Here is a 27,196-nt window from a genome sequence, read left to right on the forward strand (position 1 = left end):
AGATACAAAACTTCGTAAAGCATCTAATTCTTTTTATTAAAACGTACATGGATTGTACATGGATTGCTTTAGTGAATACAAAATATCTATAGGGATATATACGATATTATTACGAATATCGTTCTTCGGTCGCGTTAAACACTAATCTCTTATACTGTAATCATAAATATTTGATTTCGTTCTTGTCTAATATAGCGATATTAGAAAAAGATTAAGCATATTGATATGGCAACATATTATTTGCAAATATGCTTTTGCAATGGATTTATTCACACATGTTCATCGTATCACATATGCGCGGGATTCAGATTCACGAAACGCTATGATCATGTCGACAATAAAATATCGTTACGCCTACAGTAAATATTACTGGGAATTCGATCTAATCGTTACGTTGACTCTAAATATATTATCTAAATGCCGTTTTTATTATATATAGATACTTATATTTGTATTGCTCCAGTGTTTCTTTTTTTTCGAAAATTAACGCATATCGTACATGCATCTTAGGCACAAATTCCTTCTACCAACGTATATATCATTTGATTGAGTAATGTTGAAGGATATATGTGTCACATCACATCAGAGTGCGTGAAATGCAATTATATCCCTGAAATGCTATGTGATTATCACATAATTGTAAAAGGATTAAATGCATAATTAACATTGCTTTCGATTTGTTAGTCATGTAAATATTTCGAAATACATCACGATCTTGTATAATAAATAAAGATTTGCTATCCGTAAAGGATAGCAAAGTTTTCTACAAATTTATTATTTTTTATATCATCCGTTCTAAATATATCGATAAACTCACACGCGAAATGATTATATAAAATCGCCTAATTAAGGTTTCCAATAATTTCGCACTTCATACATCGAGTTACATATTTGCGCGCTAAATTAATATGTATCACATAAATGTCATTCAAGCTTCTTCTCAATTAACTGTGCTTTTAGATGTAACCAACTGTATGATGGATGATCGCGGCTAATAACATATAGTTCAATTATCACCGCATTTATAAACATCAACTGCCGTGTTGTTGATCTCTGCTAAATATTAACCCAATCATTTGCCTCTTATTACAAAAAGTATTTTTCGACGATTTAGTGATCATGTTATTATTTATGACAGTTGTAGCACGCGAGTTGGATAAAATATCGCAAAAGATAATGTGATTATGAATGCAAAAACGGACTTCAACAGTCATGATTGGGTAAGTAAGTTCGAATAATAATATATTTAAATTGTTAGATCAGATGTCATACGCGGACGCTCTATCAAGAATCTTCCTTCTTAAATTAACTGACTTTTACCTTCTAATATTACTACGATAATACATTCACATTGTAAAGCTAGAAACGAATAATGTCACGAAGATTTTTCCTACTATTAATATTTCTGCAAATTTATTTATAAACAATAATTAGTGATCGTTTGTTCTTTCGATTTCAACGGTTTAGATGATTTAAAAATTCATAAATAATTTATAAATAACTGTAATAAGTGTTAAGACTTGCCAATTAATTTTTTTATGTGTTCAATTCATGTTGAATTTGACTTTACATGTAAAATTGAGGATTACGAGATGCGAAACTAAGTAAATGCGAAATCATACGCTTCCAATTATATAAAATCAACGTGCGAATCAACATGAATTGAACACACTCGAATTTTTCAAGCGATTAAGTACAGTAAACACAATACAAAAAAATGTAATAATTACAAAATTCTTATATTTTAATAACACAGCTAATACTGTTACTCGCGACTTGAATGATATGCAATCACCATACGGCAAAAGACTTACAAGAGAACATCAGCAACTGTCAAATTAAAAAAATCTCAAACTTTGCATAAGTGTAAAATAAATGGACCTCATAACGAAACAATTTTTTGTTGGGGCTGATATTCACTTTTAGGGGTGGAAAAATATTGATTTTTTGTTTCTTAGTGAATATCGTCGAAAGAAGAGAGATACGAAAAATGTTCCGAATAAAAGTTTTATGGATCTCAAAAGCGCTTTGGATCAGTGTAGATGAATCGGAAAATTATTGAAGTATTTACGTTAAAATGTTGCCCCCCCCAAAAAAAAAATACGGTGAACGTTATAAATATGTTAATGACATTTAACATTGCAAATCGCTGTCACTTCTGTTAAGCGACGTGAAGTAGAGTTTCACGATGCAATTTCCATTCTAATAAGAAGTGTTATATAACTGACGATATTACGATCGAATACAACTTTTTGGGGACTTGATTTTGACAATACAGCAAAACCACACGATGTACAACTTATACACTCGTATGATTTTGATGCACAAAAAGATAGGATCTACTTATGTAAAGTTTCAGATTGTTTTTAATTTTGCAGTTGCAAGATGTTCTATTAGCATAGCATAAACATTTCTAATATATGCTAATTGTGCAAATATGTAATGGGAATATTTAATTAAAATGTAAATTAATGTTAAAAGCTTTTACATAAGACAACTTATGTTAATGTCATTTATACATTGATGTTTCCGAATGCCTCATTGCAACATTATTCGTTCTTTTACTTTATTATCAATGGACAGCTAATGGAATTTGTAACATCCAACATATTTTCTAATGATTATTCAAGAAAGAGCAGGAACACAGCTTAACTATCGGAATCCTACTGTTAACTTTGGGAATGGCGCTACTGGTATCTTATGCTACTCAAAGCAATTATATTACTCGAATGCTCATATTATTTAAATCTTTACTAAATATATATGTTAAAAAAAATTACTATTAGCGTCTAAACTTGATGCTCTTACACGAACTTAGTATTTTATGACCGCTAACATTCAATTAATTTTATCGCCCAAAAAGGATGTTTTATTCGTTTGAGTAGTATATCTCAAACAGTGAGCCTCCATGCTGGAGGGAAATGCATTAAATCCCGCCATTCTAAAGCTCCAGAAATGATCCTTCGCTTCACCGCGGAATGAGTATAAAATAAAATATTACACTGAGAATACTTCCTACGTTTCTATAATTGGAAACGTGTGATTTCGCGTTTTTACCTGGCTTCGTATTTCGTAATCATTAATTTTACATATAGCCAAATATCGTTTATCTCTTAAAATTTTTAACGCAAGATTTTTATATAATATAAATTTATGCTGAGATCGAAGCGATTGTATGCGTTTACTGTGTATTAAATGGTTTAATTTATACTTTTTAAATTTAAAAGATTAAAATTGTTATTGAAGCAATTTATGCTAATTTTTAAACGCAATGCTTTAAGTAACTGCAACTGAATATTCGAATACAAGAAAAAGCAAATCACATAAAGAGTAACATAACTGACGGAAAGTGGACGCTTAGCGTTATTTCTTGCAAAATTTCCAGTTAAGTTTTTAGCGCAATATTACACATCGTCTTTTTTTAAAATTTCTAACATCTGACTATTCAATATTTTCATCTAATCTAAAAGCCCTAAGTTAGATTTTGCTAAAAATCCAATTCAATAACGCAATTAAAAATTATTCATTAAGTATTATTTGCCAAACAATAATCCTATTATTTCCGTGGGACAAAGTTATTCAATGCAATGTCTGTTTATTATTTATGCCATTAGAGCTTAATTTCCGAAAAGCAATTTTCGATTTAGCTCGAAAACCGTAATATTCAAAATCTTACAAGAAATATCGTTATAAGTCACTTTGTCAATACTAAAACATTGCGTACATGAAAACTAATAATATTTTAGCCCACCCCTTCGGAGTCTTGCTTCGTTCGGAAACAATTATATTCAGTTCTTAAAGTTATTACGTTATATTACGCGGACAAGAAAGGAGTCTCTTATTGTTAAGTGTCTTTTAAAATATATTAAAATATATCTAAAGTTACATATGTATGTTACGCAGAGTATGGAGCATTTAAGCATCTTCCTGCTTGCGCGCCTGTGCTCAAGCTGAAAAATTCTTACCGGTTTTCTCGGGCTTCGGAAAGTCAGTATCCGTTTCTACTTGAACCTTCAGAATTGTCGTCGGGCGAACAATCATCATCGACACGACTGTATTTATCATTATGATTGTGAGTGTAAGCGAGTCCGTGATGCGAATTTTCATCGCTCGAATCGGAGCTGAGTGAAGGCGACGGCGAGACGACTTGCTTCGTGAACGGCGGGACGTTCTCGCCTTCCGAATGCGGCTCTTGCAATCTTTGTTCTTGACATCGATTCTTCGGGTTACTTAACGTGGAACAGAGGTACCTGCGCGTTTCGGCATGTAACGCGTTCACGCGTTTTTGAAGGATATAATTGCGTTGCACGAGAGTCATCGTGCGGGCAACGATATTCAAGAGATCTGTGGAAACGATTAAATACATGCTGGAGTAACATCAACCGAATAAATTATCGTATCGCAAAGTATTCTCGCAACAAAATCTATTGCAATGCAAACGGGCGCGTATATTTGCTGACAAAAATTTTTGTTTTTGTCCTCTCACTGCAAACAATTTTTCTACCAATAACGAAAATTATCCCGAGTCGAAATTTTGCGCCTACTTTAATGTTTTTAGCAGTCGTACGAACCTACTTTTAGAAAAATAGAACCTAGAACTCTTACATTGAAACTCAAACTCCTACAAACAGATGTTAAGATGCTATTTTGACCCTGCAACATTCGGCTATAATTTTGATCGTAACCTGTTTTGACGCTCTAGTGGCAAAAAAGGAAATTTCGGACATATTTTAGTGTTAAAGTAGTAGCTAAATAGACGCTGAATAACGCCTCAAATGAAGAATTCGAGGTTCAATGTAGAACTAAAATTTCGACTCGGGATTCGCTTTATATTTTTGGTTTTTAGAAAATGCATGTTTCAGTTTGCGATGCTTTGCGGCGACTGGATTACGCATTACGGTGTCGAAAAAGTTTTTTTAAAAGCAATGCTTAGTAATCTTACCTCTTCTTATGGTAACTTTTTTGTAAGGTTCGTCCGCCTGAAGTCTTTTATCCGATATGGATTGATTTCGTACCGCATTCGTGTACTTCAATCCCCGCGAGCAATTTTCACGGGATGCCAGAGACGTTTCGGCGATGGGCCCGGATCGCAGCAACATCTGTTCCAAAGCGAGTGTCCGTCGTCTGACGCTTGCGACGTTTTGAGATCTTTGTCGTCGGCGAACGTACGTGTGAACGGTGGTTCCATTGGAGCCATTGTTCAGTTCCGCCATTGGGAACTCGGTTACACAAATGTTCGGCGCCATTCTTGGAATCCTGATACAACATAAATCGCACATAAAGAAATATTTAAATTCATTTATTAACGTTTTTTCGATTGTGTTTTTATGCTATTCAGTAAACAAATTACTGAGAAAAATTGCTTATCCATAGCAAACGATTTAAAATATTTCGGTAAACGTTATAGTGATTGCACATTTTATCTCAGTGCCTCGTTGATCGCATATTAACGCTATCCCTATCATCATCCCTTAAAAAGGATATACTTTTTATTAAATTTATGTACGAATGATGGTCAGAGTACATGTAATACACATTGTTACATGTACGTTTCTGATATTTCTGATATTTATAAGACGTGCGAGTATCTTTAATTTTATTTGCATGCAATCTAATTAAAAAACGACATAAAAATATATCCAAACTGTCTATACAGTGAAAGTTGATGAATAAATACGTCACTTATACGTTATTATATTCATCAAGTCAAAACTAGTCATTATTATTTTTTATAATATTGCAGATGACTTTCGAGGCTGCCTTTCCCTGAATTGAGAGACGCAGAAGCTAATAAGAAGGTTCGTCGCTGTCGTAACTTGTGCAAAATGTATGTCGGACGGTGTCATTAATGAGTCCACGTGTTTCTCAATGTCCCGCTATTAACTTCGTAGTAACATCCGGTGTTTTCATGACACACCTACGTATCCTGCACTTGGATATCCTTCCGCCAACGTACGTACGTAAGTACGTACCGCCTGGTGACACGATCGATGCAGCGCCGATGACCGGGTTACCGTTAACGTCACTGCACGTGCCTGCACCGAAATAATGCCAAAGGCACAACTCCCACCCGCGGCGTGTATATTTGAGATTGTTTTGACCTCGAATCTTCTCTACCACGTGCAAGGCGTGACGCGCGAACAGATGGTACGTGATAAATAAATACAAAGAGTCCTTGACATTAGTGCGTAAAAACTTGAACAGGTGAAGAAGAGTACCTGTAATCGTAGCACGTGCGCATTCAACTTTTAATTATTCACGCTTCTATTTTTCCTCCTCTATAATCTTTATGCTTTTTTTTAGCCTTAATGCTGCCAGGTTCTTTAAAATGTAATTAGAATGAAAGATATTGGATACATATAACACTAATAGAATCCCCGCTCTTCGTTGTAAACAATTAATTCTGATAATGAGTTCTCACACTTCAGGTGCCTAGTTTTGATAATATCGTTATTATTTCGAGTGAGTTTTAAAACTCTTAATTGTTAATCTTCTCCCACGCCCCTTAATTAATGTTACATAAAAACGCGTAATCTAAATCCTATCATTACATCACAGAATAATCTTTGCTATTCAACCTGAAAGATTCTCCGTTACTCGTCATTGTCTCCATTTCATTAAATTTATCCATCATGAAAGAAAGATTATGAAAGTTTATCCCCCTGAATGATTCATTCCGAGGAAAGCCGATGATCGGCAGCGAAGATACGGCCTCTTGCTTTGGCACGTGTTGGGTGATTAATGTGCCTTCGGCAAACATCGAAGTCATCTGTTCCGCGCTTTCCGCTGATCTGGCAAAAATCGTCCGCGGGACTGGGGAGTGTGACGATGGTGGTAGTGACGGAAACGTGCGACGCGCGTGCGATAATTCTGGCGCGTTCGCGGGAAAAACTCGATTAGCGGTTAAGGTTACACAGTGCGATACACGCGCGGACCGCGCGACGAGGGTGGACACGTGGAAGGTCGACTTACGTCATCCTGCCCCCCTTCCCACGGCACGTACTTGCTCTATCAGAGACGCGGATGAATGCCTCTCCGTGCGACACGTGCGTACACGCGCCGGCCCGTATAAGCATCGGGACACGTGCGTGTTGACATTCTTTTAATGCCGGGACACACACTGATAAAAATGTGTTAGTGAGTGCGTCTCGACCACGGCATTCGCAAATCATCATCATCATCATCATCATCACCATCGACTCATCACTAATAGAAAAACTATATAAGATTGGATTGCAACGTGATGCGATCTTAATCTTGAAAGAAACATTAGCATATCGTCATGTGCGTAATTTCAAGAGAATGAAGGAGCTAGGAGCATGAAAGTGCGAAAAGAATTTTTTATTACGCTGTTCATGGGCGAAGTAGAAGATTTATAATCACAATTTTGTTAATTTTGGTATTTTAATTTTATTTTAATTTATATGTGGACTGAAGAATATTCACGTTTATTCTATTATATGAATTATGTATTCAAATGATATTAATATGAATTATATTTAATTGATCATCAATTTTACGTAAACTAAATTCCTTTCTTAGCTTTGATAACTGAAATAAATTACTACTACTATTATTACTATTACGCTGTTCTTGTATTATTAGGAATAATAAGAATTAATATATTTTGTATTATTTATAACAGTGAACTGTAAATTAATTTATAGCCTTTAATCGATTATTATAATATCGTTTTTTTACTTCATAGGCGCATATCTTCTCTTCGTACGTTCAACATCTTTATTTAAACTTGGATGTCACGTAAGACGTAAGACATCCCGTTATCGCATTTTGCAAAGATTAAAACCTGCATGTCTTTAGCCTTAAATTCACAAAACTCATTAAATATGTTATCTTCCCTCTCTCATAATTCCACTTTATTATGTATCCCATCACGATTTTCTCGCAAACTTTGCTAAGCGATTAAATCAATATGCATCATCATGCGTACGTGATTAAGATACGTTAAGTGTCCTTTTAAAACGATGTCCCTGTTTTACGTCTTCTGTACGTGAAGTGAAATGAATATGAATGTCCTAAAGCGGTACTGAATGTCCTTTCAATGGATTCTTTGATCGAATTGAAATCGACTTTTCCTCAAGCTAAATTTTGAGCACTATCTACAATTCGTAAATGATACAATCATATTAAATATGAAAAAGTTTATGCAAACACTTCAGGAATGCAAACAAAATGTCGATTGGATCAATTCTCTATTTTTTGTCAAATTTTAATTATCGGTGAAGACTCGGAATAAGAAGTGGAATTACAGAATTAGTTTTAGAACTTGGAATTTAATAAGTTTAGGATTTTATATAAGGAAAAATCTTTCATGACATTTTGAAAAAATACTTATCTTTATTAATAATTTACTTTCAGTCAGACAACCAAGCTGGAGCGGGACAAGAACTGATAACTTTTCCATAAACTTTTTATCCGATTAAACTTTTGAACAATTTATCGTCTTTTCTTTAATTCCATTCCGATTTCTACTCCATAATTTATTTCCGCTAAATCTTTAAATTCTTACTTTAATCTGTAGTAAATATTTTATGAAGAGATAAAAAAAGACATAATCTTTCTTGATCTGAATAAGATTAATAAAATATTTGGATTTATTATTTTAACTCTGTATTTGCATTTAGAAAATACTATATGCAGTAACAAAAGATGAAACAAATTTTGCAGTTTATGAATTTTTAAATAAAACAATATATTACAATTGTAAGTGAAATATTATCTAATCTAATAAAAAATAAAAAATTGAAAAAGATTTTGAAATGTTCCTAATTGTAATAATAATCGAAAAGTCGTTATTATGACAATATATATATATTAATAATTTATTATTAATAACTTAATTATATATATAAAATAATATTCAAGTTATCTCAAATTTATTGAATAAATTTTTAAATAATAAGTTATAGTAGTAAGATAATAATAAATTATTACATTCTCCGTATCTAATATAGAATTCGGTGACTAAAGTTTTCAATACGTGCGATTGATAGTAAAGTATCTGATTACACATTGAACGTTCGTAATATCATTAACATTAAGACTGGCTTTGTGAAGTTCTTTCTAAAATATGATTAATACAATATGATTAATATAAACTTGAAGAACAATCCAATAAATTGACAAAAACACTCGAATGTAATTTAATTTGCATCTTAATAATGCTTGCGCACTCTTTGTAAGAAGTAGACTTCCTGTTAATCAAATTTCAGAAAAAGCAATGGGTAATAATAATTACACTACTTAATATCTCTCTTAATTTATGTAGATATGAGACTCCTTTTAATTGTGCTCCTTTTGCACAGGAGTTTGGCGTACACGTGGCGACTGCGAAGTTCAATGACTCGAGCTTGTCTGCACGTAATCTCTTAGTCAGCACATCGAAGAAGGATGTGGATATACGCGATACTCTTTCACAATTCGCTCTTTCTCTTTAGGACGGATTCTTTTCTTTTCTCCCGGCACATAAGTCGTTTAAAAAGATAAGTTATGGTATAACTCTATTTTTTTCTTGTGTCGAGATTTTTAAGGATTCGCATTTCAATCGATTCAAACATATTGAAAACTGCTAATAAGTTTAGTCCACGTTTTTGGGAAAGCTTCGATTTATATGTTATATAGATTATTTAGCTAAAATTATATTTGATGAAAATGTACATTCTATGTGCATTGACGTACACAGACAACACATTGACACAAAGAAAATCGTATTTATTTACGATCATTGTAATTCACAATTTGTTTAATGAAGTTTGCAAGTTTGCAGTACTCATTCTAAAAAATATGTAAGATCGTTCATACACGGTGTGTCATAGGATAAATAATTATGAAAATTTCACGTTTACAATATACTTTGTTTTTCAATAACATGCCATATAATTTTAATGTTACAAATATTGCAAAATACGGTATCATAAAATGCCTAAATTGATCATTTTATTCCTGACCTTGTATGACTTTGAATTTCTTTGTACCGCATGTCGAACGTATCTCGATAAACATTTTCATACAAAAAAGAAAAAAGCACTTTTATCTTAAAAAAATGAATTTTTTGAACTTTTATCTTAAAAAAATTAAAAAAATCAGTATTGCATCAGTATTACTTTCGCATATCGCGTTTCGCGTGTTGAAACGTATCGTCAGAATCTCGAAAATTTATATAGGTCGATTACGAGAGTATCTCTCTCGCAGAGAACTTATCTCTGTCAACCCTCTTTCACAGATTTGTCGTTCATAAGAGGACGCCGGGTAGCCGACGCTAACGCAAACACTCAACGCATCACGAAACCCGATCTCTATATCGCGATCCCGTCCTATAATATTTGCCTTCCGGATGCAAAAGCGTCCCCACGGAGACGCGTAATTTAATTTACGACGGAGATGAGCATGGTGCAGCGTTTTCTGCAGAACATGCGACTCGAGATTAAGGGATTGCATCAAGAGATCGAGGAAATGAAGATTAAGAGTTGACGTTGCGATTGATCGTTAAGCGATCGATAAAGAGAGATCGTGACGGAACACTTACAATTGCAGTCGTTTAAGAAGAATGTCGCCGAGGAACACCGCGGTCCTTTTGTCGTTGACCCACACGCGCCGATGGTCAGAAATGGACTAAGCACGCCGGGCAGTCGCCATGTTACTCCGCTCGTGGCTGCTCGTGTTCTCGAGGGTACGCCGCGGCTACGCACGCGCGTTTACAGCGGCGAAAATACACGTAGGAGCAGGGACTTCGAATTGACTCTCAGACATTATATCACAATGACAAGAGAGACGACACGTGCACCCCCACTACGGCGACCTATGCACCGCCGTTCACAATCGGACACTCGCACGAGCGGTAACGTTATCGCAGAAGGGAGGGTACGGGACGCTTTTAGGCCCCGCTTGTACCGGCTCGGATGTGAATTCGATTAAGCAACGCCGTGCTGAATCACTCATGGGTACTGGCCAAAAAAGAACGCTTTTCCGGAATGGAAGGTGTCGCGTGTGGCGTGCTCCGAAATATCCTGAAATAAAAGAGCGAAACTCTAGAATTGTGGGAGATTCACTGTTGATCCTGTGAATTCTGAATGATAATTATTATGCCAATTCTTGAATATTGGTTTCTATTTGATAAATAAATATTCTTAAAGATCGATTTTTAATTTATTTTTCTATCGGAATTATTTTATAACAAAACACGCAATAATTGTAAATCGGCACATGCAGTATGTCTTAATGCCACTGTATGCGCGTGCTTGTATTCCAGGAAGATTGCAGTATAAATAAAGAATTCGACAAACATATCTGAAATAAATATTTCAAATAAAAGCATCATCGGTTGATAGTTCTCATAAGACGAACTACAGATCTAAACATTCACTCGACGACTAATGTTTCTCTAAGATGAATATCGATTCGCGATAGATTTCGTCATCTCTATTCCGCAGTACATTCATCAAGCTGTTTTTCTTTTTTATACCTTGTCCAGCTATTTCTGCGTCTTTGATATGATATGACTATATTTTTCTTTGAATTTATTAACGAAGTTAGATTCTCTAATACGTGCCTTCCAAATTTTATTTGCGCCAATAATGTTCAGTAATTTCACACACACACAGAGCTTCTTATTAAAAGACATAAAAATATTAATAGCTCTAATACCCGATAACGGCAAATAAACTCCTGCACGTGTGTTGCGCAGAAACCACGTAGATTGCAGCGATTATCATAACATTTATGATCATTAGAATTGTCAATTATAAACGCAATAATATGAGATACAAACAACTATGAACAAAATGTTACCATTTCGTATATTCAAAAGTTATTAAATATATGCAAAGTAGGGTGCTAAATTCACATAACTAAATTCACATTTATGCATCCCATAAACTTATATATTACTTGAATTAATGCAGGAATATTTCGCTCTTAAATTTTATTTTCATATCGATCTCCACAAAGTAATGCAGAGAGGTACTTCGAGAAAATCGACGTTAAAAATAAAAGACGTGTTATTACTGTTAGCAACAGCATCTTGATCATGAATTTATTTTGGCTCGATCAATCGCCGAATTTCGACACGAGGAGATTTTATTAGTATCGTAATAACGAATTTATTACACAAGGACGACTACATTTTTTCCGAGCACGTATATAATTATCATCACGTATATTTTTTTTGTACGTCGATTCTCCCTCAAATCATTTTAGAATCATCGCTTCTCAGACATTCATGTATATGCATATGTATTAACTAATAATGCGTTATTACCAGGAAATTTCTATGGAAAAAATTTCATATTTCCTATTATCATTTTCTGTTTTTCCATTCTTTAATGTCGGAGTAGAAAAAAGCGATGGTTCCGAATATAATACATCGCTGAACATCAGCCGCACTGTTAAACATTAACAGTTATCCATGTATTGTATATTAATTATATTTCTTCCGAATTTGTATATATCGCATCATATAAAAAATCCTGTTTATCGATACTGTCTAATTTCTATTCGCGAGTTAGATAAGATAAGTGCAGGTCGAATGATACGAGAATTTGCGCGATATAAGCTATAGCAAGTTTGCACTCACACAGCTATAGCTTGCAGCTTAGCATTAAGAAATACCACGTGTGTCATCATGTAAAAAAATCAATCACATATAAATTATATATAAATTATTTTCGAATCGTATTTTAAGACGTTTCTTATTGAAAGTTCAATTATTCAAAAGGCTTGATAGCCTTACATATGCTGATATCTACAAGTATGATAACTTATGCTCATGTTAAAGGCCATAGCCGGATAAGCATACTAAAAGTGCCCCCGGCGAGTTTTGGAACGACACTTGGACTGTTATTTTGTCATTATAACAAAAACATTTGCTCAAAATTTCAGTCCTTTAATTGTATTATTTCTCGAGTTATTGAAAAAAATGCGATTTTCAGTTTTTAATTTTTTCTTCCATAGATATTATAGATGGACTTCTGTCGATTTTTTTAAAAGACTTATTAATATAAGACATAAAAAAAACTTTTTTTCATAGTTCCCGATTTAAAACTCCATTTACAAAAAAAATAATAACATTAAAAGTAACTTTTCCGAAATGTTCTCTTCGAGGTACAATCACTAAACTTTCACAGAAAACTCTTCTCTTTTATGAAATTGTTCTCAAATTTTTTCAATTTTTTCAAGTTGGTGCAACATCATGAAAAAATATAAAAATCAATTTGTTCCTTTTATTTTTGCAGTAAAATAGAAAATTATTTATTTCTCTCAATACAAATATAGTTATAATTATACAAACAAGATTTCAGAAAGAATTTTTATACAAAAATCATAACTTTTATCGAATGTGATCAACAAATTAATTTTTTATCAGTCTTCATCACTATCTTCAGTAATTACTATGGCGCTACCCTGTATCGTAAACAGATGGCTCAAAATTGCAGCTGGTTTTATTATTTTTGCTAAATATCTCGCATAAGATAAGTATAATATACAGCTAGGGTGTATTACTAAAGGTGTTACAATCTTATATTTTTAAAACTAGATGAAGTATGAAATTTTTGTTTTCCAGCAAATATTTGGTATCGAAAATAACATCATATGATGAAGTTAGTTTTTTCCTAGGTGGAGTGGGTAAAGTCACATCAAGGACATTTTGATTTTATAACTGTCGACATATAGTTTTTGAATGGCGCTAATTTCGAACATTTGCTTTAAGGATTTATTACTTTGTTTTGTTATTTCTATTTGTTTTGTTATTATGACTATTTGTGGTCAATCTACTCGTCAGGAGACGGGCTACAATCGTACGCAATAAAAAATATATGTCGACAGATAAAAAATTAAAATGTCCTTGATGTGACTTTACCCACTCCACCTAGGAAAAAACTAACTTCATCATATGATGTTATTTTCGATACCAAATATTTGCTGGAAAACAAAAATTTCATACTTCATCTAGTTTTAAAAATATAAGATTGTAACACCTTTAGTAATACACCCTAGCTGTATATTATACTTATCTTATGCGAGATATTTAGCAAAAATAATAAAACCAGCTGCAATTTTGAGCCATCTGTTTACGATACAGGGTAGCGCCATAGTAATTACTGAAGATAGTGATGAAGACTGATAAAAAATTAATTTGTTGATCACATTCGATAAAAGTTATGATTTTTGTATAAAAATTCTTTCTGAAATCTTGTTTGTATAATTATAACTATATTTGTATTGAGAGAAATAAATAATTTTCTATTTTACTGCAAAAATAAAAGGAACAAATTGATTTTTATATTTTTTCATGATGTTGCACCAACTTGAAAAAATTGAAAAAATTTGAGAACAATTTCATAAAAGAGAAGAGTTTTCTGTGAAAGTTTAGTGATTGTACCTCGAAGAGAACATTTCGGAAAAGTTACTTTTAATGTTATTATTTTTTTTGTAAATGGAGTTTTAAATCGGGAACTATGAAAAAAAGTTTTTTTTATGTCTTATATTAATAAGTCTTTTAAAAAAATCGACAGAAGTCCATCTATAATATCTATGGAAGAAAAAATTAAAAACTGAAAATCGCATTTTTTTCAATAACTCGAGAAATAATACAATTAAAGGACTGAAATTTTGAGCAAATGTTTTTGTTATAATGACAAAATAACAGTCCAAGTGTCGTTCCAAAACTCGCCGGGGGCACTTTTAGTATGCTTATCCGGCTATGGCCTTTATATAAAAGTTTATTTAACATATATTTAAACATCTTTTAAGGTTTTCATGCGGAATATGTTATATGCTACGTAATAGAATCTATAGAGAAAGACCAACTAATATACAATAAAATTAGCATAGTTTTACAAAATTGTCAATATGCAATATAAAAAAAGCGATTTTACAGTTTTGAATCTAAGTATAAACAAATACAAAAAGAGTCCATTTTCACAAAAGCTTTTGTTGTGTCGAAAATTGTATGAATATGTGAGTTTTTCGTTTCCTATACATACAATACTACACATGTTACATTGAATATATTACACATGCCTATTGTACAGCACATCGCACAATATAGCACATAATAATTAATAATATTATGCATGATATAACTTATGTTCTACAACATCATATATTCATTACTCATATCTGTACATTTCTGTACATGCTTGTGAAATTTATAAGAAACAGAAGTTTTGATTTATAAATAGTTTTTCTTTAGTCATAACAAACATTGATACAATCGCATTTTTGAAAACTGAATCATGTTCCACGTTAATCTCGCTCTTCCCATGGGTTAAACTGTTCTAACCACGTTTCACAACATTCTATACACTACTTCGCACATAGTTATGCACTTCCTTTTCTACGTCCTTAAATCCTTTTTCAGTGATTTCACATCCTCCTCGAGTAAAAATGAAAAGAATTTTATCAGTTCTATAGATAAAAATTTAGTTGGTTAACTCTCTTTACAATGTAATTTTGAACTAATCATTACTTATGGCACTCTTCTAGACATGATACTAGAAATAGCATGTCTAGAAGAGTGCCATAAGTAACGATTAATTGATGATTACGGTGTAGAGAGAGTAAACCAAATTTTTGTCTATAGAACTGATAAAATTCTTCTCATTTTTGCTCGATGTCGAAATCACTGAAAAAGCATTTAAAGACATAGAAAAAGAAGTGCATAACTATGTGCAAAGTATTATAGAATGTTGTGGAATATATATAGACTGTTTGAATAATCTATTTAACCCAAAGTGAAGAGCGAGATTAACGTGAAACATGATCCAGTTTTCAAAAATGCGATTGTAAATCAACTAATATTTTTATCTATAGAACTGGTAAAATTCTTCTCATTTATTAAAAACTCTATTGAGTCCATGTACACAATACCCATGTTACAGTAAGAGGTCGCGAGTCTTATAATATTGTTGAAGCTTGTCTCTGTTGAGCTGATTTTACTTTACCTTTTACCTTGTCCTTGTTAAATAAACCACTTAACTTCCGTCTTAGTGGTTTGACCGAACTGGTTGTCACTTCACGAAGGTTTTCTTTCTGCGCAATCGCTAAGTCATGTGTTGTTTCTAACGCTTCCTGGAATTCAACAATATCCTTGTCCATACCCTGCATATCCGAAGGTCTCGCTTCTGCAAAATAACATTAAAGTATTCTTTTATTGACGCTGTATAGTTTATTTGTAACACATTCGCTACTTTGATGGTTACATTATCGGTGACCGTCAGTAAACTTGTCGCTTACATCATGTACGTCACTTCTGCTTGTCATACAATAACACGTGTTAAAACACATGAATGGTAATATATTTTTCTCTTGTTTATTAAAGTTGATTTTTAGACAAGCGTGGCATTGTCCATAAGTTTGTGAATAATATTATAACACACAATTACTTATATTTGTGAGATAAAGACTGCTAAATACTAAAAGGAAACCAGAACACAAAAAATGTATTTTTAAAAGCACAATGGTTTTATTTATTAAGACTTCCGAAATGAATATAGTGATATTATATGTATATTACGGTTAATCTTATTAATCCAGGTTGTGTGAATGGAAAATCTAATACGCTAGTGGCATCTAATATGCGAGTGGCAGTGGATTTATTAGATACACAATTTTTAATATATATTACTAGAATTTTGTAACTGTGACGCCAGGTTCTGTCTATACTCCTTCATGTATTCATTTTTTGCTTCTTTTAGGTAAGAATAGCTCCTCGTATCGCGTCGCCAAATTGCCTTTTCGTATGGTGTGTTATTAATTTTGTAACATGAATAAATAGCAAACGGAGAATTCTAGTATATAAACTTCGATGTCAATCGTTTCAATGCGGCCAAATACAATTAAGCACTGTTCAGATCTGATTTTCCTACAAATGAGACCTTGGTTTCTCCGAACTATAGGAATTTCTGTAAACATAAATACAGGTATGTGTCGTTGTTCAATGCCAGTAGCTTGGACGATGTTTTGATTTGGAAGAATTCTGTATTATTATTCTTTTAGGCTATCATTTGGAGAAATTAGGACCGAAATATATTGTAATACCTTACGTGCTGTGGTTTATGATACAAAAATATATTATAAATCGAAACTCAAAATTTAATGATTTCACGAATGAAATACATTTATCGAAAGTCATTAATTCAAATTCGCATTTGATATATTTTGCCGCGACTGTTTATGTATTTATATATGGTGTATATTGGACGATATCTTCCCTTCTAATGTTTATAAAACAATTAAAATATGAATGTGGAGAATTAAAACAACAAGTTATAAATAATATTAAATCAATCAAAATTATATTATGATTATCATATAGTGATTAACACATCAAATATATATATATATTCTTAATCACGCGCGATCGATGCAACTATGTAATGTATATCCATAATATCCCGCTTCGCGGAATAGAGCGACGCTTTTTACTATCAGATTTTTTCGTGCAAAACGTCTCGAAAGAGCTCAATAATACCACTAAATTCAATACTTACCGGATTACAGTACGTAACGAGACGAGGGTTCGAGACTGTTCGAAATTCACTGATGTCTGCTTCTACTGATGACCTGACATCTCGCTGACTCGCTCTCGGAATCCAAGACTCGGATCGCTATGCGCTATGCTACACGTCAAGCATCGCTGCTGCCGCCTGGTGTCATAAAATGGAGAGTGGTACATACACTTCTTGAACTAGTGCAGAAAGTTCAGCTGAAAAGAATAGACCTACTGATAGAGCTATGTGATTGGTTAGTAGATATCTACAGATCATATTTAAGACAAATAACTTAACATAAGAACGAACTATGAATACCGGCCGGAGTGAACTTATTCTTGGACGTTGTTGGTTAATGTTCTAGAATTCGAATAATCATTTTACGCACGGATTCGCATTTATTCGTGAAAAGTCGTGAAGATTATGTTACTGATGTATAATTTGTACAAAAGATACAACAGTGTTCTCTAGTCGATTTATATTTCAACGAAAGCAAGAGCTGGTTCGGCGGAAAATGCACGAGGACAATTGTTGCGTCTAGCATAACAGAATCCGGAGAACTCAGTAGTCGGCACCTTTCAACGCACAAAAGTTTACAATTGAATATAATTTATTTATAAAATGGCTGGTAATTTTTGGCAAAGCTCGCACCAGTAAGTCGATCTCTAGAAATTACATCTCAATGAAGCTGTATTTAATGCTACGTCTACTAGATCCCTTATTTTTCGCAGCCAACAGTGGCTACTGGATAAGCAAGACTTGGTTAGGGAACGTCAACATGATTTGTCGATATTATCGGAAGAGGAATATCAGAAAATATTTATTTTCTTCTCTAACAGTAAGTTAAAAATTATGTTTACCTTTCACCGAAAAATTCCAATTTATAACGTGTTAATATTTAGTAATCAAGAGAGAATAACTTATTCTTGCACACTTACTTTATTTTACAATATTTTATATTTTAATTTTTATAACTGTATAAATTATAAATTTCAAGCATTATAAGCTTGATCTTAAAGTGCAAATTTGGATTATGTATAAAGTAAAATCAAATATCTTCCAAGGATGAGATTTTAATTAAGAAGATCTTATGCATTTCTAGTAAAGGGTATATTTTTGTTTTTTCAAGATATATAATAACTGATTACATTTATAATATATAATTATGTCTCTTTCTGTCACTAGTGATACAAGTACTAGGTGAACAATTAAAATTGAGGCAACAAGTGATAGCTACCGCAACAGTTTACTTTAAGAGATTTTATGCTCGTAATAGCTTGAAATGCATAGATCCTTTATTATTAGCTCCTACTTCGGTCTTTCTAGCGTCAAAGGTAGAAGAGTTCGGAGTAATTTCTAATAGTAGACTGATTACAATAATGGGAACTGTAGGTAAGTCCTACGCATATTGTTATCGCTGTTATTAACGACTGATACGTATATATAATTAAATATATATCTAATTAATGTATTCTTTATTTCTAGTTAAAAACAAATTTAATTACGCGTACACTCAAGAATTTCCATATCGTACAAATCATATTTTAGAATGTGAATTTTATCTTTTGGAACACTTGGATTGTTGTTTAATAGTATATCAGCCATACCGTCCCTTGTTAACGTTAATCCAGGATGTGGGACCAGACGATCAGTTACTTACACTTGCATGGCGTATCATTAATGATAGTCTTAGAACGGATGTATGTTTATTGTATCCACCTTATCAAATAGCTATTGGTGAGCTTTACAAGTACCTATTTCTCTCACTTGCCTTATCTACAATATATTACAAGAAATTTTTTAAAATAATTTTTGTTTTTTTTTAGGTTGCCTGCAAATAGCTTGCGTGATATTACAAAAGGATCTCAAATCGTGGTTCGCGGAATTAAATGCGGATATGGAAAAAATTCAAGAAATAGCACGGTACATAATAAACTTGTACGAGCTGTGGAAGAGGTACGACGAAAAGAATGAGATTCAAGGTTTACTAGCGAAAATGCCAAAGCCGAAAGCGGCGCCGCAGCGTTGACATCAATCTCTCCCATCACCAAACGTTTGAGACTCGTGCTAAACACTTTAACGAAAAAAAAAACAGTTTTTTCTCTCTCTCTCTCTCTCCTCTCTTGTGTATCGCTATTAAAGATAGAGCTGACAACGAATATCATTTTGCATTTACATGATGCGTTTTATCCATACCATAGGATATGTCTACGAATATTATTTTTATTTTGTACATTTGATGTTTGATGTAGCTCGCAGCTAGGAATCGCAAGTACCAGATGATTCAAATTGTTGCTGAATCGAATTAAAATTTTCTTCGTTAAGTGTACAATGAATTTTCTTAAGCGTGTAATGTATGTGTAAGAAATTTTATTGTGTTTGCATGTAAAAGTAAAACGCGAGGATGAGATTTGTAGTATTTATCGAACAATTCGTATACGTATATATATATTTTTTTAAAAACTATTTTCGTGTCAATTAGAGTCGTGGAATTTTTAATTAGACGTTTTAATTTATTGAAACTTGTATTGACTTTTAGAAACTGCATTGACAAAATCACTATTATTTTCATGTGTTTATAAATGCAAATTTCTTGTAAATGTCATAATAACAAGATTGTACACCGGAGATAGAATTGCGGGTGAAGGTGTTAATACATATGATCTTATTTAACAGACACATATAAAATTTTTATTCGTGAAAGCGGTTTTACTATACTGATGAAAATTTATAAGTTTTAGGTATTATATATGGACCGCAGCCCGCGTCGTACATGCTCTCTTATCGCATCTTACATCTCTGGCGCACGCGAGAAAACCGATATTAGCTGCTGCCATCTAGTTCAAAAGAACAAACTGTACAAACGACGATGATAATGATAACGACGACGTTTCTTAAGTGAAATTTGCCAATTTCAGACTTTGCATCGCCATATCTCCGCTCGTAGGGCACGTAGAAGAAAAATAAAAACACTTTTATTACATAATTCGACCCCAAGCTATCCATTGAGCCTACTCTGAATTTGATCCGTTCAGCGGTTATTGAGATCTAATAATCTGAGTATCTGCGAAAGCGTCGCTTCGCGTAACAGTACACGGTCGGTCTCGCTGCGCATATACTTGGCGTGAGACACTACCGTGTCTCTTGATAATACACAAAGTTATAATAGATCGAAAATTTAAAGAAATACCATACGATTACATTTTGCGATGTTCTTTTGTAATGAAATGTAGTACGGCATATATTATTATACATATTTATACAGATTTTTATGGATCTTACAAAATTATCGACAGAAGCGAAAAAAAAATAAAGTCCTATATTTTATTTGCCATTTTTAATTATTTTATTGCTTGAATATTTTACAATATGGATCGAGTATGTTAAGAGGCTATGATATAATGGAAGATTATCACTATTATTAGAAAATCAACTTTTTTACGACGTGGCATAATTTAAATCGTGTTATGAATTTATAGCATGTGATGCTTATATTTAATGTTTTTTTGTCAATGTTCATACATCTTAGTCTTTTAATTATGCATATATATATCCGAATTTTGAGAGAGATAAATCATTAAAATACTTGTAATATAAAAGATGTGAACGTGTACAAAATTATTTTTCAAACTACTAATAGAGCATGTCATAGATATGCAGAAAGTTAGTCTAACAATTAATCTTATAAATATAATATACTGCTATACAAATTTTAGTGCAATAATTATGTACATAGGTATCATAAGAAGTTACTCATACTCTTTAAAGGAACTTGTTATAAGTGTAATATATAAAAAATACATATGTAGATATATACATTTTAGAGATTGTTCGAATGAATGTGATAGTTTATGGAAGATCGTAAAATTAGATTTTTTTATCGACTTCAATTTGCGCAAACGATTGTGCTCAAACATTCTTATTAAAATAATTGTCAATCGAAAATTGCAAATGGAAATAAATAATGATCTTTATGCGAACACTCACTCACCACTTTCAACAGCTTTGAAATTATATTCGACATTACGTACATCTATATGAATTTAATTCATACGTACGTATGTATGTACATACAACATACGCATACGTACAAGTAAATATAATACATAGGAATTAAATATACTAAATTTTGAAACACGCTAATAAATATATTTTACTGTATTACAACACGTATAATAGATGTTTATATTTTACTGTACCACAACTCGTGTAATAATAGATGTATATATTCCAATTTATAGAGAAAATTGCGTACACACACTTTCTTAGACACAATATCAAACAGAAATTCCATGGAAGATTGAAACTGATTACGTTGCAACTTTTGAATGTTATATGAATTTATTGAATATTTTATTTGATAAATTATTAATGAAAATGAATAATTATACATTCATAATATATATAATTTTATGGATGCAGAATTTTTTCAATTCGTACGTATTAATTTTTCGGATTCATACTTTGTACGCACACATGTAATATGTAAAAATACCCATGTATACAAATACTAGTGTTTCAAAACGTACGTTTTGGAATTTAAGTATAAATGTCTAAAATATTATAAAATTCAAATAACGAGATATTTGTTGTTTTCGAGGAATTCTATTTTCTATTAATTGCTACTGTTTCACAAGAAAATAATAAAACATTCGATGAGGATGTAACATTAAATGTAGGAATCACCAAGTTGACGTACAATACTATGCAGCGAGATGAGAAAAATATGCTTTGGAATTATACAACATATAAGTATTTATTCAGCATCTGAATCCGTGTGGTGCTAGCTATGATTGATTAGACCGTCTGCTTCGACGAGAAGAACTCGAAAATAACGGCCGTGGTTTATACAAGTCATCGCTCGAGTACCGTTGGCTGCTCCTATTGCGACTGCAATTTTTCAAACGCAACATTAGACACCGTACTTCCTTTAAATACGAGAAAATAGTTAACAATGCATTTGATTTATTCGTTTAAAAAAAACGAATGTTGAGAGAGCGTTCAATAATAAGGCAAGGGAACAGTGAGACAACAGTATTCCGCATTATCTAAAAATTGCAAGATAATGTACCTTTTTTCTTCTTTGATCACGTTAGACGCTGTTTTGTCACTCGTCGCCGACACGTCGCTGTCCGGACTGAGCGGCATCACGAAGTTCTCGCCGTTCGAGATCCCTTGTGGATTACATAAACTTGAAAGTCTCGGTTTTTTGGCAAACTTTCTCTTCTTGACGTGGTGCACCGTGTCCTCGTTTGGCGAGGAAGACAACGTCTGCTTGTGACCGTCGTTGTTATTGTCCGAATTGTTCACCAGGATATCGGACAACGGACTGGACGAGCGTTTGTGTCTGGGTAACGGCGGTGCTGCCATGGATTTCGGTAGTGAGGAGACCACCTTGCCGCCCAGACTCTCAATTATATCCTCCAGAGACGAGTTCCCTACCAATTCCAGAGATTGTAGGAAATCATAGAATTTCTCCGACTTCTCGTTGTCGCTCTTGAAGTAGCGGCAGTCTTCGTTATCCTCGCTGACAACTGGGGACGAGGATCCCACACGGTTACACGAGGAGTCTGTTGCTTCGACTCTCGATGGTATCGTCTCTGTTCTCTGTTTCTCATCCTGCAATTCTTCATTGTCGTCTTGCGCCGCTGATCGATCGTCATTTTGCGCTTCATTATCATCCTGCGCCTTCGCTTGGTTATAGCGCGGCGCTTCCGCACTTTCCTCTGCCAGTTGTCTCGTACTTTTATCCTCATCTTGATCCATGGATGCCGATTTCTCCGGAATCGCGGCTGCTTTCTGTTTCTGAGTCTGCGTTTCATCTGTTTGTGAATAACGTTGCTCTGCATCGACATTCTTCGAGACCGCGTCATCAAGCATCTCTCTGAATTCCCGCAAGTCTCTCTCGGTGATCTTTCGCGGTGCCGAAGAAGCGTCGCACGAGGAAGTGGAGGACTGCTGAAACGAGTCGCCAGCCGATTGCGACTCCGTGACGTTCTCGTCAACTTTTGAGTGCTGTGCGAGCGGTTTCTTTAGTGGCGCATTCGACACTATCTCGCTCAAGGATTGTTTTATGCACAGTTCCATACTGGATAACGTTGGCTTCAGATTAGAGCGTGTACGCTCTAAGACATCGTTCGTGCAAGACTCGGCGCTCAGCATTATCGATCGTTCGTCCAACGTTAAATGTTCATACTTTTCGGGATAGGGCTCTTCGTACTCTTCATCGCGAACCTCTATGATCTGGACACGCTCGTAGTCCGGCACACTCTCGAGATTGTCGGCCTTCGTTACACCCGATTCGCCGGTTTGCTCTGCTCCCTGGACAATTTTCCTCTCTTCTTTGAGCTTCTGCTTCTCCATTTGCTTCCTGATTTTCATCAATTTTTTAGCTTCGTGTATATTCCTCGCGAACTTCGGCTTCTTGATTTTCATGTCGCCGGAGGAAGTTGACTCATCGTCCTCGCTGGATCTCTTCTTCAAGCGTAGGCTCGCGTCACACGAGTCCGTCTGCTCTCCCTGCTTGTCGTACACTTCATCAGTAGTATCAGTTTCCATTTTCGTATGGTGTTTATCGTCCCTCGACAGCTGCGAACTGATTTTCTGGGACAATTTGCAATTTGACTGATGCGACAATTTCATGTCGCTCACTTGCATCTCCTCGATACTGTCCGACGACGTTTCGCTAGGATTATTAACGTGATTCTCCTTCGTTAAATTCGACGTGCTTGATTTATTGCTCGTTGCGTTGGAACTCGAATTGTTGGATGGCGAGGTCTTGCTGTTCGAGCCGTTCGAACCATCCCTGTCAGTAGACCGCCGGTCGTTGGAATTCTTCCGTAAACTCGAATGATCGTCCGTCGTTTTCGACTTTTTGTCGTCCCGACGCTTCTTCTCTTTGGAAGGACTATCACTTTTCGAGTCCTTTCTGTTGTCCGATTTCTCGTTGCGCTCCGAACTCTTGCTTCGTTGCACGTGGTTTTTCACGTCTTTCTTACCGTTCGTCGCTTTCTCACCGCTTGCTTTGACATCTCTTTTCGCATCTACTTTGCCAGTCTTGTCTTCCTTCTCGCTCTTCGAAGCTTTTTTCGTATCTGACCTGTCCGATACGTCCGACTTGCTGCTGTAATGACTTTTATTGTCCTTCAATGATCGCCTCTCATCTCGTTTTGCTTTATCCTTAGAGTCTGATCGCTTATCTTTTCCATCGGCAATTTTCTCCAACGCCTTGTTGCTTCTACTTTCGTGATGACTTACAGAAAGATTTCTCGACGATGACGACGACGAAGAACTTCTGTGCTCTTTTCTGCTCGATCGTTTGTCTTTAGGAGAATCTTTCCTGTCTTTAGTGTCTTTGGTAATTTTATTATCTTTATCTTTATTCAATTTTTCCTTCTCCGTCAATTCCTTCTTTTCTCGAAGCTCTCGGATTTTCTCTTTGTAGAGATCTTTTAAGTCTTTCGCTTCCTTATTAATATTATCTTTCTTGTCTGCTTCTTTAGGCTTCTCATCTTTAAACTTGTTGGAGTGATCTTTCAGATTTTCTGAAATATCTTTAGCTTTATCGGAACTCTCCTTTACCTGATCAGCCTTGTCTTTAGATTTACTCTTGCTATGCTTGTCGTACTTCGTGCTACTGTGGCTACTGGATTTCTTTCTTTCGCTACTCTTGTCTTTGTAGTATTTTCCATCCTTGCTGCCAGTCTTTTCTTTCGTGCTTTTTGACGACTTGATGGATTCACCGTCCTTGTTCCTCTCTCTCGAGCTCTTGTGCTCATATTTATCCTTTATACCGCTATCCGTAGCGTCGCGAGAGTTCTCTTTGGAAGACACACTTTTAGACGTACTTTTGAAATCCTTCAAATCCTTATAATCTTGCGTCGTGTCTTTACTCTTGCTGGCAAAGTCAAAATTGCCTTTAACCGTCTTGTTTTTCGACGAGCTCTCGAACTCTCTGATCGCCTTGAAGTTATCCTTGCTGCCTTTGTTCGCCTCGCACTTGTCCCTCGTCGTTTCATCCCTCGACGCATCGTGCACCGGCGTTAAACCGTGATTAGAGGAACCGAAGTCCGTCACTATGGACAATCGAGAATCCGAGGAGACCTTACTCAGCTGGGAGTCCTGATTGCTGCACTCGAAGTTGTCGCGCGACAGCTCGTTCGAAAAGTCCGGGCTCCTGGATCTGTGGCTCGTCAGTTCCGATATTCCTGACAGGTGCGAGTCGTTGGAGATGTTGGACTCGTTCAGGTTCATGATGTCAATCGGCTCGAACGTCGGGCTCACCTCCTCCTCCTCCTCTTCCAGCTTGTCGTCCGATTTTCCGGACGTGTTCAAATTCAAGCTGTTACCAGTCTTGCCCAGAGCCTTGAACACCTCGTCCGATGCTTTCTCTTCCAAGGAGATGTGTCCATTTTCTGAGCCAGATCTTTTATTCTTATCTCCGTACGTCTCCTCGTTCTGCAGCTTCTGCTCATCTTTGCACTCTTCTTGCTTCTCGTTCAGATTGTCGTTTGCGTCTACCGACTCGAGCGACACGTCCTTCAAGCTGTTCTTGTCGGACTCGGGCGAGACGGGATCTAAATCTTTAGGCAACAAATCCTTAAGGCCGCAAGCACCATACTTCTCCTTCACCTTCGGTCTTTCTACACCCAAAAATTTGTACACTACATCCTCTATCTGTGATGTAAAAACCGAGTAGACCTTGGGGTTCACCACTTGGTCCACTATCCGTTCCACACCAGCGTCCAGATACGGTGCATCATGTATATGCTTTCGCAGTGTCTCCCTCAACTGATTCTTGTTCAGATCTGGTTTCCATACTTGTTTACTGAGGAAAGAATTTACAGATCCTTCTACCCTTGTCCTCAAATTCTGATAAGCAGGCTGAAATTATACATTGTTATGTAATTACACATTATTTCATATCACATCCTGTACAATTAGTTTTAATTAACATATAACGTTGTGCCGCTAAAGACCAAATTTTTCTGTACTTGGTAAAAATGATACAGCAATAGCTAAGTAAAATTCTTGTCAGCATGGCGAATGCTGATGCACTAAAAGCACTAAAAAACATTATGCTATAAATAATACGTAACACATGTAGATTGTGAAATGCTGTAAAAACGTTAAAAATATATTTATATAGCTGCCATATTGAATATTGAAACATTCAAATCTTTAATTACTGATTACGTACCTACGATATGTAACTTGTAAAAAAATAGATGGAAAAGGTCGAACCTTTTTTACAAACTACATCATCGAGAATCATCATTTTTTGCTCACCTTCGTGTCAACATCCGCGATACACTCTTTACGGAATTGATCAAAAATGCCCTGCGACTTGACTTCGCCCACTATATGATCGATCAATCGTGGATCACCAGCCAGCAATGTATCGGATAAACCTATCTCCATTGCGTTGGAAACACGGACTGGATTTCACTCATCGCAAAACGAAAGAAGCGATCGTCTTTATTAGCGCTAGTTACCCATCAAGCGTGCAGCCATTGCAGCCACCTTCGCGGCTTGCGTATTTCCAGCTAGAGACTTCTAGGGTATATTCATAATCCATTCTTATAACTAGGTAGTCCTAGGGACCGTATCAGATTACACATTGGAGATTGGAGATTGCCAATTGGTGATTGCAATTTGACCAATCAGAACAAAACAACCTTGGCTGC

At 34.7% G+C, this 27,196-nt stretch overlaps 3 protein-coding genes across 7 annotated transcripts; 1 reads left to right on the forward strand and 2 right to left on the reverse strand.

The window, feature by feature from the left end:
* Nucleotides 1-18: 18 nt before the first annotated feature.
* LOC105281687 lies at nucleotides 19-17,655 on the reverse strand. Of its 2 annotated transcripts, XM_011343103.3 has the most exons (5): nucleotides 17,511-17,655; nucleotides 15,963-16,142; nucleotides 10,547-11,027; nucleotides 4,943-5,256; nucleotides 19-4,344 (listed from the first exon to the last, which is right to left on the reverse strand). In XM_011343103.3, the coding sequence occupies exons 4-5, from the start codon at nucleotides 5,244-5,246 to the stop codon at nucleotides 3,989-3,991; spliced, it is 660 nt and encodes a 219-aa protein (XP_011341405.1). In that variant the 5' UTR covers nucleotides 5,247-5,256; nucleotides 10,547-11,027; nucleotides 15,963-16,142; nucleotides 17,511-17,655; the 3' UTR covers nucleotides 19-3,988. The 2 variants fall into 2 exon arrangements, with proteins under 2 accessions (XP_011341405.1, XP_011341407.1); XM_011343105.3 differs by lacking the exon at nucleotides 10,547-11,027.
* Nucleotides 17,656-17,779: 124 nt separating this feature from the next.
* LOC105281684 (cyclin-C) lies at nucleotides 17,780-20,358 on the forward strand. 4 transcript variants are annotated; one of them, XM_011343096.3, is made up of 6 exons: nucleotides 17,780-18,163; nucleotides 18,224-18,348; nucleotides 18,696-18,902; nucleotides 18,996-19,247; nucleotides 19,337-19,466; nucleotides 20,246-20,358. In XM_011343096.3, exons 1-6 carry the CDS (start codon nucleotides 18,132-18,134, stop codon nucleotides 20,349-20,351), a joined length of 852 nt encoding a protein of 283 aa, XP_011341398.2. In that variant the 5' UTR covers nucleotides 17,780-18,131; the 3' UTR covers nucleotides 20,352-20,358. The 4 variants fall into 4 exon arrangements, with proteins under 4 accessions (XP_011341398.2, XP_011341400.2, XP_011341401.2 ...); XM_011343098.3 differs by having other exon boundaries at nucleotides 20,252-20,358; XM_011343099.3 differs by having other exon boundaries at nucleotides 17,782-18,163; nucleotides 18,242-18,348.
* Nucleotides 20,359-20,832: 474 nt separating this feature from the next.
* LOC105281679 (biorientation of chromosomes in cell division protein 1-like 1) lies at nucleotides 20,833-27,039 on the reverse strand. The gene is made up of 3 exons (XM_011343084.3): nucleotides 26,799-27,039; nucleotides 22,582-26,393; nucleotides 20,833-22,400 (listed from the first exon to the last, which is right to left on the reverse strand). The coding sequence occupies exons 1-3, from the start codon at nucleotides 26,928-26,930 to the stop codon at nucleotides 22,298-22,300; spliced, it is 4,047 nt and encodes a 1,348-aa protein (XP_011341386.1). The 5' UTR covers nucleotides 26,931-27,039; the 3' UTR covers nucleotides 20,833-22,297.
* Between the last annotated feature and the right edge of the window lie 157 nt (nucleotides 27,040-27,196).

Source organism: Ooceraea biroi, chromosome 2, assembly GCF_003672135.1.
Source record: "Ooceraea biroi isolate clonal line C1 chromosome 2, Obir_v5.4, whole genome shotgun sequence".
Taxonomy (NCBI): domain Eukaryota; kingdom Metazoa; phylum Arthropoda; class Insecta; order Hymenoptera; family Formicidae; genus Ooceraea; species Ooceraea biroi.

Excerpts from the sequence above, each read along its gene's own strand:
- LOC105281684 (XM_011343096.3), top strand. The coding sequence starts at position 18,132 with ATGGCTGGTAATTTTTGGCAAAGCTCGCACCA. Across the intron at positions 18,164-18,223 it reads TTTTGGCAAAGCTCGCACCA|ATCCCTTATTTTTCGCAGCC; the intron begins GTAAGTCGATCT and ends TACGTCTACTAG. Across the intron at positions 18,903-18,995 it reads TACAATAATGGGAACTGTAG|TTAAAAACAAATTTAATTAC; the intron begins GTAAGTCCTACG and ends CTTTATTTCTAG.
- LOC105281687 (XM_011343105.3), bottom strand. The coding sequence starts at position 5,246 with ATGGCGCCGAACATTTGTGTAACCGAGTTCCCAATGGCGGAACTGAAC. Across the intron at positions 4,345-4,942 it reads AAAAGTTACCATAAGAAGAG|ATCTCTTGAATATCGTTGCC; the intron begins GTAAGATTACTA and ends TCGTTTCCACAG.
- LOC105281679 (XM_011343084.3), bottom strand. The coding sequence starts at position 26,930 with ATGGAGATAGGTTTATCCGATACATTGCTGGCTGGTGATCCACGATTG. Across the intron at positions 26,394-26,798 it reads TCGCGGATGTTGACACGAAG|CCTGCTTATCAGAATTTGAG; the intron begins GTGAGCAAAAAA and ends GTATAATTTCAG. Across the intron at positions 22,401-22,581 it reads GTGATCAAAGAAGAAAAAAG|TCGCAATAGGAGCAGCCAAC; the intron begins GTACATTATCTT and ends GAAAAATTGCAG.